The following is an 18,243-nucleotide window of genomic DNA, read 5'->3' on the forward strand; positions in this document are numbered from 1 at the left end:
CTTAAAAGAGTTCGGGTATGCTGCTGTAGGCCATTTTTTTTAGATGGGCTTTTTGTATTTGTTGAGCCTGGCTTTTATTTATTGGGTCAAGGTATAAACAAATGCCCTTGCTTGAGTCCGGATCTTTTTATGGGTCGGGCTCAAGCATCTCGTGGCTTTTATTTTGACGTCGATCCTATTGTCATTAAAAGGTCGGGTTATCCGACATGTTTGAAATTTTCGAACGTTGCTTTTTTAATGATGGGCGAATGTTATGCGGTAGTTTTTCCTTGGAATCCGTGTGCGTTTTGAGGAGGTGTAAAGGAGCCGTTTGTGCTTTGTCTCTTATAAAAAGACTCTTCAACTCTTTTTCTTTCCTTTTCCTTATTTCTGTAAAATTGCTTCATTTCCATTTCCTTTTCTTTCACAAAGAACTTCCCTGTGCTCTTCGATCATTTCTCCCGCTTCCAAGACTTCTTTATCTTGGACTCTGAAAGGTTTCGCTTTGCTGTTGTAAAGAGGAACATTCGTGGTTCTTGCTGCTTTAGATATGCCCCCTCTTTTTCCCGCAATCCCCATCGAGGTTAGTTTCTTTGCTTTGTTTTGAATATTTATCTTGTGCTCCTGAGTCTTCCTTGTGTATGTGTAAAGACTATGAAAAACTGTTTCTTATGCGGATATGATTCTTCTTTCTTTTCTTTCCTTTCTAAGAAATGCTTGAAATTGAAACCGAAATTGAAACCGCTATCTTTTTGTTGTTTCAAGGAAAAATGTTTGCTTTGAGCTGTGTTGTTTTTAACTGTCACCGTGGGTGTTATTTCCTGTAGATGGCGTCGTTGTTATGTGACAAGGTTGCATGGTAGGGACGTCATTTGATTGTTTTAGAGAAAATGTGGAGAGAAACGAATTTTGCTATTTTTGCTGTCTTTGCCCGACTTACTTTGGATGAGGTCTGACTTCTTTTTAGTGATAATTTTTTACTTTTGTATCTGTAGGTATAGCCTTTATAACTCGCTTTGTTCTTTCTAATATGTCGACCAAAGTCCTTTCTAGTCTTCGAGCTTGGGTAGATACTACTGTCCTTTCTTGTGTCCCTGTAACCAATAGAAAGTATTGCACGAGTTTTATAGGCATCATAGAATATGTGAGGAGAAGGAAGACGAGAGAAACTGAGTTAGTGGCGCCCAATCCGGAAGAGAGGATGTGTTTTTCCCCCTTAAGAGGACTCTGGACGTCCTTTCTTTTATGCTTACGACTGTTTCTTCACTTGTCTAGGTATCCAATTTCCTTTTACCGCTTTTGAAATCAATGTACTGTGGTCTTGCAACCTTGCCCCTTCTCAACTGCACCCGAATTCCTGGGCCTTCTTGAAAATGTACCAACTCTTATGTCAGGAGCTGGATGTCCGACCTTCGATGAATATGTTCTTTTATCTTTTGTTGCAACCAAACCCTATAGTTCCACAAAGAAGTTAGGTTGGATATCCTTCTGAGCTATTCAAGGTCGTAAGGTTTTTGCCATTTTTGACGACTTTTTTCATGACTTTAAGAACCACTTTTTTCAAAGTCCGAGGCGTTGAGGGAGTCCGTCCTCTCTTTTTAGGTGAAAACCACGAGCCTTATTTCCCCTTGTATTGGCAAGACACCTTGGTCATCCTTAAGCCTGACTATAAGGATTTAGATGACCTTGAAAGGAGTATTGTAGACCTTTTTCTGGATGTTTGGGGCCGAACTCCTTACTTGGATACGAAAAGATTCTTAGGGGATCTGAGCCTTCTGAAGCCCGAGCTGGTTAGCTCTTTTTCTCTTGTCTTTTCTGATTTTTTGTTAACATTATTGTTGTCTTTTATTAACTTTTTCTTTGTTTTCTGTAGAGAGTATGGCTCTGAAATATGCTCATATGAGGATTCTTAGGAACGCAAAAAAAAAAATTAATATGGCAACTCGAAATCTTCAATTACAAAGAGAACTCGGGTCCTCCTCTGCCCGATCTCCGAAGAAATTGGAGTCCGATCCTTCGGATTCAAAGATTATCATCCCAACCCCTGCTTCCTGGCTTATACCTTTGGATCCTTCTCCTCAGTCTCCTTCTTCAGTATGATCCCCTTCTAAGAAACAAAAGGTGGATGAGGGGGTATCATCTATTCGAGGAATTTTGATGCCATGGCTTGGGCTGAAGAGAACATTCTCCCCCATCACTATGTGAGTACGGACAATGTGGCCCTTCAGAATCATTTGCAAACCTTAACTCATGGCGGGTTTCGCACTGTCGGAGCGTGTGCCACTTTGGCCAGGGAGCTGAGAGGCACTCCTATACAAGCCACGACTAGCGCTCTGGTGGCTGCCCGTGCTGATGTGGAGAGACTTAACGAGATTAAGAATGTGATGGAGCAAGAGAGGGAGACTTTGAGAACCGATTTGGAGAGAGCTCAGGAGAGGTTAGAGAAGTTGGAGTCCGCTGCTGCTTTAGCCGAGGAGAAAATGAAGTCGGAGGAGAGCTATACCCGAGTCTTTAGAGAAAAACTCCAAGAGGAGTTGGAGAAGATGAAGGAGAGATGTGCTGAACTTGAGGAGTCGGCTGCACTGGTGATGGACGAGATGTTTGAGAACCTAGAAGCCCAGATCAAGGTTTTGGCTCCCGACCTTAATTTTTCTCTTTTTAGCACAGACAAAATTGTGGTGGACAGTAAGATCGTCCCTGCTCCTAAGGAAGATGAGAACGAGCCTCCCCTTAACCTGAAGACTTCAAGTCCTCAGGTTGGTCAGACCTCAACGTCGGGAGCACAGTCTGAAGTTATCGTCATAGAGACCTCTTCTTTGGCTCCTGCTGGCATTCTTGTTGTGCCAGTGTCTGCTCGTCCTCTAACTCCTTCAGCCAAGAAAGATGTGGTTACAGGCAAGGACCTCACTCTTGTTTGAAAAGTCTTGAGCCTTTTGTATTCTTGCTTTAGATTTTTGGTACGACCTGACCTGTGGGCCTTATAACGCTTTTTTATAATAACTTGTAATTTTTTCGAACACTTTTACCTTCTATTTAGTTGTTTTCACAATTTTCTTTTTTATGTAGTTTTCAAAACTTTTTTTATTATTTTATATTGCAAGATACCCTTCTACTTTTTGAAATGAAGTTATGTTCTCGTAGGAGGGTATGGTTTGCTTTGACTTTTGAGTCCTTAGCAAATTTTGACATTTATCAAATTCCTTTCGTAGAACCGACTTCGAGTAGTCGACCTTTATCAAGTTACATTTACAACTTGTTTTTTATCCGATCTCTTTGAGGTCGCTTTGTACGAGATGTTTATATAACTTTTTACATTAATTTGTACCTCGTCGCTTCATCTTACCAACCATTTTTAGGTCGGACAATGATGTTTGCAATTTGTCCTGCTTAAACTAATGTGTTCAAGAATAGGAAACTTTTGAAAAAAGAAAAAGGATAGGAATTGTTCTTAATAATAGATTCCTTTACAAATATATTTTACTAGAGGCTCGGGTGCCTCTAGCCCTCGCGCTAGTGCCTTGTTAAAAAATCCTTAAAATCGGGAAAAAGAGTATACCAAGGCGCGAGGTTTGATTTATCTAGCTGTAGCATTTTCTAAGGTTACATGCGTGCCAAGACCTCGAAAGCTCTCGCCCTTGGAGGTCGGACATTTTGTAATAACCTTTGCCTAAAACCTCTACTATCTTGTAAGGCCCTTTCCAATTTGCAACTAACTTTCCTTCTCCTAATTTCTGCCCTCCAATGTCATTTTGGATTAGGATTAGGTCGTTGGTGGCAAAGTTCCTTTTAATCATCATTTGGTTATACCTTAGAGTCATCCTTTGCTTTAAAACTTCCTCCCTAATCCGAGCTCTTTCTCAGACTTCAGAGAGGAGGTCGAACTATTCCTTCTGTACTTGAATGTTAACTCCTTCATTATAGAATATGACTCTAGCCTCTAGGTGATATTTCTGCTATTTCTATAGGGATCATGGTCTCCATTCCGTAAGTAAGTCAACAGGGTGATTCTCCCGTTGTAGAATGTGGAGTAGTCCGATATGCCCACAAGACTTGAAAGAGCTCGTCAGCCCAAGCCCATTTTGCGTTTTGTAGTCAACATTTTAACTCAGCTAATATGACTTTGTTGGCAGCTTCAGTCTGTCCATTGGCCTGGGGATGCTCTACTGATGTGAACTGGTGTTTTATTTTTAGGTCGGCTACTAAGTTCCTAAAGGTTGAGTCAGTAAATTGAGTCCCATTATTCGTGGTGATGGAATGAAAAACTTCAAACCTTATGACAATGTACTTATGCAGAAATTTTCGACTTCTTTGGACAGTGATAGTTGTTAACGGCTCTGCCTCAATCCATTTAGTGAAGTTGTCAATCCCTACTATGAGGTATTTGACTTAGTCCGATGCTTGTGGAAATGGTCTGCGTAGATCAAGGCCCCATTTTGCGAATGGCCATGGTGAGGTAACGCTAATGAGCTCTTCAGGACAAGTGAACATGTCTTAACAAACTCGGTTGCCTCCTTTTATAAGGTCGGCAAAAAAAAATAGCTCTGATCACTTTTTTGGCCAGTGACCAAGTTCCCAAGTGATTTTCACATACACCACTATGTACATCTTCTAGGACTTCCTTTGTGTTGGAGATTGGGACGTATTTTAAGAGGACTGTTGAGATCTCTCTTTTATATAAAACATTGTGGACTAGTGTGTAATTTTGTGCCTCTTTTACGAGCCTTCTGACTTCCTTTTCATCCTTGGGAAGTACATCTAATCTGAGGTAGGTTACTATAGGAGTCATCCACCCTAAAAGTTGATTTGATATAGTCAGTACTTCCTCCTCCTTTGATATGGATGGTAATTGCAGAGTCTCTTGAATGAGACTTATATTGTTGCCCCTTGGCTTGGTGCTGGCTAATTTTGAGAGAGCATCGGCTCAGACGTTGGATTCTCGAACTATATGTCGGACCTAACTTTCTGAGAAGTGTATCAGTTATTCTCGAGTTTTACCCAAGTATTTCTTCATAGTGGGGTCTTTAGCTTGTTAAGTGACATTAATTTGCGAAGTTATTACTTGCGAATCATTGAACACCACTACTTTTTCTGCCTCCACTTCTTTAGCTAGCTTCAAGCCAACAAGTAGAGTTTCATACTCTGCTTGATTGTTGGAAACAAGAAACTCAAATTTGAAAGGGAGTTCTATCTGAGTTTCTTGGTCACTTTCTAGAATAACACCTGCTCTACTTCCAACTTTATTTCATGATCCATCAACGTATAGACTCCATACCACTGGGTTTCCCAGACTTTCAGTGTATTCAGCGATAAAGTTGGCAAGGTATTGTGATTTAATTGTTGTCCGAGCTTCGTACTTTAGGTCAAACTCGGACAGTTTCATAGCCCATTATAACATCCGACCTGACAAGTCCGTCTTTTGAAAAATGTGTTTCATTGGTTGATTTGTGCAGATTTTGATGGTATGAGCCTAAAAGTAAGGTCAAAGCTTTCGAGATGTGAGGATTAATGCATAAGCAAACTTTTCTATCTTGATAGCTCAATTTTGCCCTCTGTAGGACTTTGCTGATGAAATAGATAGGTTGTTGCCCTTCTTCATTTTTTCAGACCAGGGCTGAAGCTATAGCTCGACTTCCTACTGACAGATATAGCACGAGCTCTACCCCTTTGATAGGCCAGGTAAGTATGGGTAGATGCCACAGGAATGCTTTAAAGTCTTGGAAGGCTTGTTCGCATTCTGGGTCCATTCGAATTGCTTCCCTCTACTTAGGATTGAGTAAAGGAAAAGTGATTTCAGGGCTGACCCGACTAAAAATCTGGATAGAGCTGTCAACCTTTCATTTAGTTGTTGGATCTCTTTGACACAAGTTGGGCTCTTCATTTTGAGTATAGCCTAGCATTTTTTCTGGTTTGCTTCTATGCCTCTTTGAGTTAACATGAAACCCAAAAACTTCTCAGCTTCTACTGCAAATGTGCATTTTGAGGGATTTAACCTCATTTTATGGTTCCTTATAGTAGAGAATACCTCGAAGAGATCGGACAAGCATGTCATCTTTGGTCAAGCATGTCAGACAAGCATGTCATCTTTGGATTTAACCTCCCAGTTTCCCAGCGTCCTCTTTAGTCTTAACGAGCATGTCGTCCACGTATACCTCCATGAATTTTTCTATGTGAGCGAAAAACACTTTGTTCGTTAATCGTTGGTATGTGGCATTTGCATTCTTTAATCCAAAAGGTATTACTACGTAGCAATAGTTAGCCTTTGAAGTTATGAACGAAGTCTTCTTTTGATCCGGTTTATACATCGAAATTTGATTGTATCCCGAGTAAGCATCTATAAAGGATAAAGATCTATAGCCTAAGGCTAAGTCCACCAGAGCATCAATGCTGGGAGTGGATAAGAATCCTTAGGAAAGGCTTTATTGAGATTGGTATAATCAACACACATTCTCCATTTTCCGTTTTGTTTTTCACCAACACAATGTTAGCTAACCACAGTGGATCTTTTACCTCCCTTATAAATCCTGCCTCCAACAAGGCTTGTATTTGCTCTTCTACGACCTGTGTCCATTCTGTTTCGAGCTTCCTGCGCTTCTGCTAAACAGGTCAGGAGCCCGGATATACTGCAAGTTTATGGAACATCAAATCGAGATTTATGTCAGGCATGTTGGAAGCTTTCTAGGCGAAGAGATCGGAGTTTTCACTTAACAGGTCAACAAGTTGTTCCTTCAGGCTTCCTTCTAAGTTTACCTTTATGCTCGTTGTCTTATCAGGATGATTTCCAATTTGTACCTCTTCTATTTTACCCTCAAGTTGGGGTGCAATTCTTCACGAGTTCGGACCCCTCCTAACTCGATGGTGTTGGCCTCTTTTCTTCCTGAATTGCCTTTCAAATTGAGGCTTTCATTGTAACATTTTCGTGCCAACTTTTGGTCCCTCTTTAGAGTTGTGATCCTTTCTGCTGCGAGAAACATCATATAGAGGTGAGGAGTAGAAATTACAGCTGCAAGTCGGTTCAAGGTAGTCTGGCCTATTAAGGCATTGTAGGCCAAGTTTACATCGACTATGATGTAGTCGATGCTTAGGAGTTTTGACCTAGTACCTTTTTCCAAAAGTGGTATACAATGATATGTAACCAAGAGATTGGATTGGGGTATCTTTCAATCCGAAGAAGCTATTTGGGTATGCCTTTAGATCATTTTCTTCTAACCCGAGCTTGTCAAAAGCGGGTTTGAACAAGATATCAATCGAGCTACCTTGATCTATCAAGGTTCTGTGGAGGTTAAGTGTTTGTCAGGATCATAGTTATCACCACAAGGTCGTCATGCCCAAATAATATTTCTTGAGCATCTTCTTTAGTGAACGAAATAGTGGACAAGTTGGTCATTTGACTGTCTTCCCCGACTTGATATACCTCCTTGAAGTGTCTTTTTCGTAATAATTTTGATATTCCTCCTCCTCTTGCAAACCCCCCATTGATCATGTAAATATGTCGTTCTAGGGTATGAGGAGGATGTTCAGGTCATCCTCCTTCCTCTTCCCGTCTTCTTTTTCTCGTGTCTTCCGACGTTGGTGGAATGTCCGTAGAGCTTATGATACTCGCATTATTCTGTCTGACTTCCAGCTTTCTTGTGTTTAATCAGAGGAGGAGGTAAAAGCTTCTCCGTATGGCATATTTCTCCATATACATCCACCAGGGAAACCCTTAAAGGAGTGTAGTTATGGTACTTTTTGGGCTTTTCTATGTTTTGCTCCTCTCTCCTTTTTTGCTCTTTTTCCTTTTTCCGAGAGTAGTAGGGCAAGTTTGTCCGTGGAAAAGGTTCCTTGAGTCGGGAGTTTTCCTCTATGTTGATGTATTTTTCTACCCTTTCTTGAACGTCATTCAAAGAAGTCGGGTATCCTTTGGATATTGACTGGACAAATAATCCTTTTCTGAGACCATTGACTATGCCCATGATCACGGCTTCAGTGGGCAAATTTTGAATTTCCATGCAAGACTTGTTGAACATTTCCATATAGTCGCGAATAGTCTCGCCAACTTCTTGCTTAACTACCAACAAGCTCAGGGCGTGCCTGGTTTTATCCATTTGGATAGAGAATTTGGTTAAAAACTTTCTAACAAGATCGTTGAAACTGGTTATTGATTTGGGTGGCAAGTTAACGAGCACTTGATGGCCGCCTTCGTTAAAGTAGTCGAGAAGGCTTTACAACGGGTGGCGTCGAAAGCGTCGGCCAAGTACATTCTGCTTTTGAAGTTATTGAGGTGGTGGCTTGGGTTGGATGTTCCGTCACAGAGATCTATGTCAGGGGATTTGAAATTCCTGGGAACTTTGGCCCTCATGATCTCTTCTGTGAACGAATCTTTCCCTCCCAAGGGGTTTTCATCACAATCCGCCAGTCATTCCTATTTCGTAGATCAGCTTCCAGCTTCCGGAGCATTTCTTCTAGCTCTTTTCGTCGTCTCACCTCTCTTCGTAACTCTCATTCTGCTTCCCTTTGTCGTTCAGCCTCGTGTTCTAACTGTTCTAATCGATCTCCCTGGCCATGAACTAGGTCCAGGATCTTGGTTGTATAAGGGCAGTCCTCATTCTCGGGATGGTGGATTTCAGAATGGATCCTCCTTGGGTGGGAATTTCCCGAAGTTCCTTTCCCGTGAGGCCCTTGAGGGTGTTATGGTAGAGGAGGAAGCACAATGGCCTGGCCTTCTGGCTGAGCTTCTTGCTCAGATTCAGATACCGTGTAGCCGTCTTCATGCTGGTAGTCTGCCATTGTCAAATGGTGAATTCCAAGTTCCCGACACCGGCGCCAATGTTTCGAAGGTTACCTGAAACAGTGTTTTGAGCCTAAATATGAGGTTCAGATCCCTTGGTATGGCAGTGTCCAACCTTTTTGGTGCCGAAGTGTCGCCTGTCCGAGTTTCTCATGAAGAGGTGGGGGTGGTACCTGCAAGAGATTCTGATACTTAAGTTAACAAGGATTTTGAGCAGGTTTTAGTAGAATAGAACGTGAATATACTTCACGAGTGTCAGTGTATTTATAATAGAGTCAATAACCATTTTTGTTGGAGTAGTTCCATCTTTTTTTATGAATAATTGTTCCTTTTATCTTGATAGTTTGTTAGGACTTATCTTATCAGAGAAGATAAAGATTCCAGTCGAGATTTCCAGAGAAACCTACTTGTTTGAGCAGGATAGCCTAGCTCTCTTATGTGGGTGTCCGACCTCTTAAAAAGAGGTCGGATATGCTGCTTTAGGCCATCTTTTTTAGATGGACATTTTATATTTGTTGGGCCTGACTTTTATTTATTGGGTTAGAATATGAACACATAGCATCAAAAAATATTTCACCTCTCTTAATAATCTTATACGAGGCCACAATTGAAATTCCTTTCACCAAAGAATTAATTACTTTAAATAACTCGAACATGGTATTTCTGGCCACATTAATTCCTAATATGTTAATTAATATCTGTATTCTATCATACTAGAACTGAATTGAAACTCAAACTCTAGAAATTCGTTAACAAACATAAACACGTGCAAATACAATTATGGAGAAGCACTACCACAAACCAAAATAAAATATTAATAACAGATCAAAGCATGTGACCTGAGAAATAAGGGCATATACCTGACTGGTACAAGCACAACAAACCAAATCAGAGCCATCGAGGATGAGGAGGTAAGGGAGGAACGACAGTAACAAAGTGAGCTTGGAGGAACACGGCAGTAACAAAGAGCTTGAAGACAGTGACGCTGGGGACAGAGTTCACATAGACGAGGAGAAGACGGCCGAGCAAGGCAAGGAGAACCGGGCGAGTGGCAGAGACATTCGGCAGAGAGACGATACCCTCTATTTATCACAATGCCGGCGACAATGGTACCCCCGGTCGAGGAGAGGAGTGGTGGGGCCTATTGCAATTCTGAGCCTCTGATAGGGTTTAGTTTAGGTTAACCGCCGGTTCATTCTGATTTTTTTTTCCTGTTGGTTTTTCGCTTCAACCGAATTAGCTAGGAGATCGGTTCCCGGTCTCAATTGAACCAGCTGGTCCGGTTTGGTTTTCAAAACCATGGATGTTACTACTATTGACTCCTTTTGTAATATATAATAGTAGTAGATAGTAGATATCACTCATCTTTGTGTTAATACTATCGAAGAAGCAAAGTTGCAACCCTTAATCCGAGGCTAAAATTGATAACATTCTTCAACAAAACCACAACTATACCACAACCACAACCCACAGCCAAACACCAATTGCTACAACTTTTGATGAACATCGTCAATATAGTAATGGTAAATTGGCTATATTCTTTAGTCAGATTGCTAAGCCTATATCCATCTCAAACAAACACCAAGAGAACTACGTCTTTCATCATTCTCAAAAAACAGAAATGTCTTTCAAGTACCTGCGTATATGCCAACTTTTTCCCACTCTGTTCTTTCGACGCCCTTTGCATCATCATGATCTCCTCAAGCCTCTTCTGGTGCGAATTGCTCTATTCTGGTCTGTGTCCGCAGGGATCTGAGGTATTTCTTCAGCAACATTTTCAGCACCTGAGCCTTCCTCCAAGCTTTTGTCAGTGCGGCGTGTTTGTATCAGATAATGTGCCACCGATTTGAAACCCAGTTTTGACACCTTATCATACCACCAATTATTTCCAAAACAATAAGATGAAACAAAGTAAAGATGGCACTTAAGAAGATTCTGAAATCAATAGCTATTATCACCTGCAATTATTTCCATCCTCTATAATAGAGAGAATTACACAGAAGCGAAGAACACATTGTGCAGTAACTAACCTTGTGGTATATATTACCGGTGGGCATCCAACCATTTGCCTTACGGCAACGAGTGCAGTTGCAGATTCCCCGACAAGAAGGGCAAGTCCATTTAGGATTCTCAATGGCTTCTAACAAATTTTCACCATATCTATAGAGTAACGCTAGAAAATAATTAGCATTAACCTTAACTGAACAATAGTGACTAACACAAGGATATGGCAAAAGCAGCATTTTCTTTTAAGTATTGAAATTGAAGCAATAAGAAAACTAATCATCACAATCTGAACCTCAGCTTAAGCAATGTTACCTTGTGTACAAGCAATCTCCACAAAGCTGCCCTTGAGATAACTCACATCTGTTGCAATTTGTGTGCTGACAAAGAGTTTTCTGCCTGCAACAAAACAAGGAAACAAGTATTACGTGGAAGATTTGATCTGACAACTTTATGCATGAACCACAAAGAGGAAGTGGAACCTGAGTTCTTCTATCAAAACACATTTAAGATGATAAGAGGCATTCAAGTACTAATTGCGGCAGAAATAAACAGTTAAACTGCCAGACTCCGCATAAAGCTTTGATAAAACAGCATCATAAGTGCATAATCCATGATGGCTCAGATCAAAATTCAAATAGAGCATCTTGTAAGTAAGTATGCATCATGCATGTGTATCTTCTATCTTGTAACAAAAGTTTCAGAATAAAATGTTGTCATGTAGGAATAGAAAATATTAAACCATTCAAGGAAATCAAAGAGCAACATGAAGTAAAAATCAATATAAGCCAGTAAACTACCTGCATTGATGGCATGTCTCCCCCCTGATTGAATCATACATACGACTCCCATCTACATCACATCCATCTACACCCAGTTCCCAAATGGTATCAGAATCTCCCAGAAGCTTCTCCTGCTCTTCAGTGTAAAATTCTGGGTTTTCACCTTCAGGTATGAAAATCTCAATGTTGTCTTTGCTATCTTTACTTGACGAATCTCCCTCTTCTCTACCCTTTGCTTTATTTTCAGCATAGTTAACTGGTTCTAGGGTCATTATTCTGTAAATCCATGAAATAGATATTTCCTTTTTTAAAAAGGATAGCTTTATCCACATCTTTCCAAAATCCAAAAACCATAAGAGTTAAATCGTTGTTAAAAATTCCCATAGCTTTATCGTTGTAATGACATGTACCCTATTTAAAAATGTGACAAAAATAAAGTAATGAACTTTAACTACACAGAAGCAAAATCCATGAAAAAAGTGAGAATCTTTCAGCTTCCACTTCCACCAAAACGACACGCAAACATGGTATCAGTGAACAAAATGCAAAAAAAGAGTAGCAGTAAAAACAATGAGAAAACCTAGAAGAACGCCTTGACGGTAAGGCATCATCAATGTTCTTTTTGGGCCTGCGTTGAGGGTTTTGGTGTTGGGTTTTGAGCTTTTGAGAGAGCTTCAATAATCCAAGCTTCTGCATTCGCTCTTGGTTCTCCTTCATCCTTTGGTCCCTAATGTGCTCGTACATTGAAGGTTCTTCATTTTGTCTGAGCCTTTTGGAAGAGCCTCTTCCTTCTTCTTCTTCTTCTTCTTCTTCTTCACTATCATTTTCAGTTTCAATGTCGACATCTTCAGCAGACACTTGTTCACTTTTCTTGCTGCTGCGTGTGCGAGTGGCCATTCAGATTCTGGGGTGTTGAAAATGAAAATGAGGAGGGTAAAGAAATATTTTGGTCATTATATCCGTAACATTTTAAACCTTTTATTTCTGTGACAAATTTTAAATGAGTTCTATATTATTCTATAATTAAAGGGTTAACCAAATACATTTCCGAATTATTCAAACGCTCTTATAGAAATACACCCGAATTTTATTATTGACAAAAATGCCTTTAAATAATTTAAAAACATAATAACAACAATATTCAATAATAAATATATATTTTCAAAAAATATCTTAGAGAATGAATTTTGATGTAATTTTTTACAAGAATAATTAAAAAGAGGAGATATTATTATTCTTAAAATTTGATGATTTTTTTCTAAGTATATATTTTTTGTGATTTTTTAAAAGTATTATTAGTTGTTAACAAAAAAATTACAAGAAAAATATATACTCTAACGAAAATTTACCAAATTTTAAGGATACTAATATTTCATTTTTTTAATCATGCTTGTAAAAAATTTGTATCAAAATTCAATCTCTAATATATTTTTTGAGAAATACATATTTAATGTTAGATAATCTTGCAAAAAAAACTAACATTAAATATGTATTTCTCAAAAAATATATTAGAAATTGAATTTTGATGTAATTTTTTACAAGCATAATTAAAAAAATGAGATATTATTATTCTTAAAATTTGGTGATTTTTTGTTAAGTATATATTATTTTGTGAATTTTTAAAAGTATTATTGGTTGTTAACAAAAATAATTATAAAAAAATTATATACTTAAGAAAAAATCACCAATTTTTATGTATAATAATATATTATTTTTATAATCATTCTTGCAAAAAAAACTGCATTAAAATTCAATCTCTAAGGTATTTTTTGAAAATATATATTTACTATTGGGTATTGTTGTTATGCTTTTAAATTATTTGAAGGCATTTTTGTCGATAGTAAAATTCTGAGTGTATTTTTGTCAACGTTTGAAAAATTCGATGACATTTTTGGTGGTTAACCCATAATTAAATTTGATATCATTAAATTTGACGGTTATAATTAGTGAATTAGCTATTATGGATATTACATATTATTAATTAAATTATATCTGATGTCAGAAAATATAACAAAAATTTTATTGTAACACTTTTGTTGAGTTAAGAAATTAACTAAATTAATTAGTGATGACAAACATTATTTTTGGGCAAAATAAATAATTAAGTGTTGATTATTTATATCTATATATTAACTAATTGTTTATTGTTGCAGGCCAAATGTTAATAGCCCAAAAGGAATGAAAAGCAATCAGCAAGAATATTGGGTTGAAAGCAAAATAAAGAGCCCAAGCAAAAGCAAAGAAAGAAGCCAAAGAAATTAAATCGGGCCAAGCATACCAATACCCGATCCAAGCCCGATCTAGTTTCAGAAATGCAAATCCCTCCCTTTTGCTTAACCAAAAGCAACGTTCCTCTCCTCTCTAATCAAGTCACATCAAGGTTTCAGAAAAGTAAGAAAGAGAAAAAGAAAAAGCTTCCTCCCTAAGCTAGTAACCAAAGAAGCAAGAGAGAGAGAGAAAATTTACGCTTGAAGCACAGAAAGTTAAAACAGAAAATCCAAACCAAATCAAGCTTTGGTTAATGGTAATCCATCTCATCTTGCATGCATCAGATCTTCTTCTCTTCTCCCGACTCTCTACTCTATCCAAAAATGGCATTCAAGGGAAATTTGTTCTCTGCCCTATTCTGCTTCACATCTACGGTCACAAGTGATACTTGGGGACCAAGTAATTTTTCAATGGCTAAGATCAAGTTGACCATGAGAAGATTTCTATGATTACTGCTTTGTGGCCTTCGGTCAAGATGAAGAAGTCAGAAGCAAAGTTTCTACTCTAAGGTTTAACGAGAAAAAGTGATTCTGTGGGTTGGTGAAGCTCAAGGCTCAAGGTGTTGACCTTGGAAGAAGAACCCAGCAACATGCAAGGAGAATAAAAGAAGACTTCTTGCTCGTTCAGAAGGTAAGAAGAGAAAACCAGAGTTTGTGAGTTGAGTTCTGTAAAGTTCCTCTACTTGGATAATGCTCTCTTTCAAAGAAGCATTCGGCCAACACTGAAGAACTGTATCTGAGGTTTGCAAATCTGGTTTTGCACATAGCAAAGAGGCTGCTGATGAAGTCAATCTCCTTCATGTTTTTACTGATTGTAATGTACTTTTCCAAGTTTATTTTTCTGTAATTTCTTGTGAGAAAAGGCATTGTGAGAAAGCTCAAGTAAAAACCATGAGTGAAAAAAGGTTGAGTGATACACTTGAGAGAAAAGCCTAGAGTTATTTTTCTGATTTCTTTAGGTTGGCTAAGTGTCTTGTATCTTGTACTTGTTTGGTATCCCTTTCTTAGTTGGGTTAGCACTAAGAGTGAATAGTTAGGAGTTAGCATAGCCAATGTCAAGTTAGGATAGAACTTGAGTGTGAAATTGGTGTATGTAATTCTGTTAACTATAGTGAAATTCTTCCATAATTGTGGAGGAGACTGGATGTAGGTTGCATAACACAAGACAACTGAACCAGGATACTTGCTGGTGTTAGCTTTTCTTTTCTCTGCTGTGTTTTGTTTTCTAATAATCATGAGACAAAAATAAATTGTCTCATAAATTTTCACTGCTGAGTTCAAACAGAATCAGAATTGCAAATCTGTTTTAAAAGGGTAATAACAGCAACTTAAAAGGAAGGCATAGATTCAGGAGTTGAGGTCTCAAGAATAAAGCTTAACCGCTTGGAGCAAAGACCCCATGGCAAACAACTTGGGCACAATCACAGTTGCTTACACCCTCACTGAAGGCCAGTCAAACAACCGGCCACCTTTCTTCAACGGGAAGAACTACTCCTACTGGAAAGAAAGGATAAGGATCTTCATCCAATCCATTGACTACAACATATGGAAAATCGTTGTAAGCGGTCCAAAGATCCCAACAAAAACAAGTGCTGATGGAGTGGTGACTTCAAAAGAAGAAGCTGAATTGAATGAAGATGATAAGAAGAAGATAGAGCTGAATACTAAAACAATCAACCTTCTTCACTGTGCTATCAGCTTTGAAGAGTACCGAAAAGTGTCTAAATGTAAAACAGCCAAAGAAATCTGGGAAAAACTACAGGTTACACACGAAGGCACCAAACAAGTAAAAGAAACGAGGATTGATATGCTGCAAAAAGAGTACGAGATGTTTAGCATGAAGGATGGAGAAAACATTGATGAAGCATTTGAGAGATTCTCAATCATAATCAACAACCTTGATGCTATGGATACAAACTATGCAGAACAAACCTTGGTGAGAAAACTCCTTAAAAGCCTCACAAAAGAGTGGGAAAACACTGCCACTGTCCTAACCGAGAGTAACAACATAAGTCCCATAACCTATGATGAGCTGAGAGGAAAACTCCTTGCCTATGAAGCCACACACACAAACACAGACTCAAAAAAAAGGGAATAGCCCTCAAGTCACAAATAGAACCAAAAGAGAGTGAGTCTAGTGATGGTATTTCAGATGACGAGCTTTTATTTTTTGCTAGGAGATTTATAAGGATGATGAAGAGCAAAGGCAAATACAAGGGTTCAAGTTCAAAGGAGCACAAGATAGACTTGAGCAAGGTGACGTGTCAATCCTCCCACCTTCGTAACTCGTGGAACTTCTTCGCAATGGCTCCGTTCCATGCCTCTTATTTTTGTTATGAGTCCTAATTATTAGCTATTCTCCATTACGGGGTGTGAGAAATTTTATGAATTGATTTCCCATTTCCATAAAGAAATTTTTTAAAAGAAAAAGTGAAGGAAACTGAATGTGCATTGGACATCATTGAAGAAAACAGATTTCTAAAATCTGAACTTGAAAAATTAAAAGGAAAGCACATTGTGGATCCTTCTCATGAGTTAATTGCTGAAAATGAAAGATTAAATGATAAGATTAAAAGGCTGAATGGTGACTTATCAAAATTTGCTCAAGGTTTCAAAAACTTGGACAAATTACTTGCAAGTCAAAGACCATTGTTTGAAAAATCTGGTTTAGGCTACATAGCCAAGGAAGATGCAGTTTCTAATACTTCCTCTATAAAATTTGTGACTTCTTCATCAAATACCAAATCCATCCCAAGCAAATCAGGTATCGGATATGTTTCAACTTGTGAAAAAAAATTTGATGAAGCAAACACAAGTGAAACTGAGCCTTCACCAAGAACTGGTCCAAGTCCAAACCGGCCGGGTTTGGGTTACATTTCAAAAAATGAGGATGCTTTCAAGAAACCAATATTTTACAACAAAACCTCATTTTCAAAAGGTAAAAATATTCAAAAAAATTCTGGTGAAAATATTTTTGCAAAGAGGAATAATTATAACAATAATCAGTTTGTCAAAAGAAATGCATCTCCTCCAAAAACCAGAAAATTCCAACCATTTAATCATTTCAAGCAATATAACTCACCTCAATTTCAGTGGCACACATAAGAAAATTATTGTGTTAATTGCAAGAAATTTGATCACTCATATGCACAATGCTTCATTGAAAAAAGAGTTGTTGGAAACAAAGTTTATAATATTGTTTGTGATTTCAATGCACTTGGGCAACCAAGATGGATTAACTTCAAAGGATCCAAATTAATTTGGATATCTAAGGCTACTTGAAACTCATCATGTAGATTTGCCTAGCATCCAAGAACAAAAAGGACATGTGGTACATGGATAGTGGATGTTCAAGGCACATGACTGGAAGGTCAACCTACTTCATCAAACTAAATAAGTATGATGGAGGTTTTGTGACCTTTGGAGATGATGGTAAAGGTAAAATCATTGTTGTTGGAAAAGTAGGTAATGAGCAATCTACTTTCATAGATGATGTGCTTTTGGTATGTAGTTTAAAACACAATCTTTTGAGTATAAGTCAGCTGTGTGATTTAGGATATTTAGTTATTTTCAAAAGGCTTAAATGTTGTGTTGTCAATGAAAAGACAAATGAAGTGATGTTTGTTGCCAAGCGTTTCAATAATATGTATGGACTTACTCTTGATGAACTAAAGGATCAAAATGTAGCATGTCTTCACTCTAAAGAATCTGAAAAGTGGTTATGGCACAAGAGATTGGGACATGCAAGTATGTTTCAAATAAACAAACTTGTAAAAAAAGAATTAGTAAGAGGCCTTCCTTTGATAAAGTTTGACAAAGACATCACTTGTGATGCTTGCCAAATGGGAAAATAAACAAAAAGTTCTTTTAAACCAAAGGAAGACATATCTACTAAAAGACTACTTGAGTTGCTACACATTGATTTATTTGGTCCAACAAGAACTCAAAGCCTAGGTGGTAAACATTATGGTTTAGTAATTGTGGATGACTATACTGGTTTGGTTGGGTTTTATTTCTTGCACACAAAAATGAAGCTTTTTCAGCCTTTGAACCTTTTTGCAAGAAACTTCAAAATGAAAAGGATTTAAAGATCTCTTCAATAAGAAGTGATCATGGAACTGAATTTGAAAACAATTTATTCGAATCCTTTTGAGAGGAATTTGGAATATCTCACAATTTCTCTTGTCCAAGGACACCACAACAAAATGATGTGGTGGAAAGAAGAAATAAAAGCATACAAGAAATGACAAGAGCTATGCTTTGTGAGAGCAATGTTCCAAAATTCCTTTGGGCTGAAACGGTTAACACAACTTGCCACATTTTGAATAGAATAATCATAAGAAAATTTTTGAAGAAAATCCCTTATGAACTTTGGAAAGGTTACCCACCTAACCTAGACTACTTGCACATCTTTGGATGCAAATGTTTTGTTTTAAATAACAAA

General features: G+C 38.0%; 1 protein-coding gene across 1 annotated transcript; it reads right to left on the reverse strand.

The window, feature by feature from the left end:
• Positions 1 to 9,982: 9,982 nt before the first annotated feature.
• Positions 9,983 to 12,459, reverse strand: LOC107469575 (uncharacterized). The gene is made up of 5 exons (XM_016088953.3): positions 12,113 to 12,459; positions 11,551 to 11,808; positions 11,066 to 11,149; positions 10,777 to 10,906; positions 9,983 to 10,612 (listed from the first exon to the last, which is right to left on the reverse strand). The coding sequence occupies exons 1-5, from the start codon at positions 12,427 to 12,429 to the stop codon at positions 10,436 to 10,438; spliced, it is 966 nt and encodes a 321-aa protein (XP_015944439.1). The 5' UTR covers positions 12,430 to 12,459; the 3' UTR covers positions 9,983 to 10,435.
• Between the last annotated feature and the right edge of the window lie 5,784 nt (positions 12,460 to 18,243).

This window comes from Arachis duranensis, chromosome 10 (genome assembly GCF_000817695.3).
Source record: "Arachis duranensis cultivar V14167 chromosome 10, aradu.V14167.gnm2.J7QH, whole genome shotgun sequence".
NCBI lineage: Eukaryota > Viridiplantae > Streptophyta > Magnoliopsida > Fabales > Fabaceae > Arachis > Arachis duranensis.

What these genes read in the sequence shown, in the direction of transcription:
- LOC107469575 (XM_016088953.3), bottom strand. Translation starts at nt 12,429, where the DNA reads ATGGCCACTCGCACACGCAGCAGCAAGAAAAGTGAACAAGTGTCTGCT. An exon ending in GGAGATTGCTTGTACACAAG is followed by an intron (nt 10,907 to 11,065) that starts GTAACATTGCTT and finishes GTTACTCTATAG; the next exon opens with ATATGGTGAAAATTTGTTAG. An exon ending in CCGGTAATATATACCACAAG is followed by an intron (nt 10,613 to 10,776) that starts GTTAGTTACTGC and finishes TGGTATGATAAG; the next exon opens with GTGTCAAAACTGGGTTTCAA.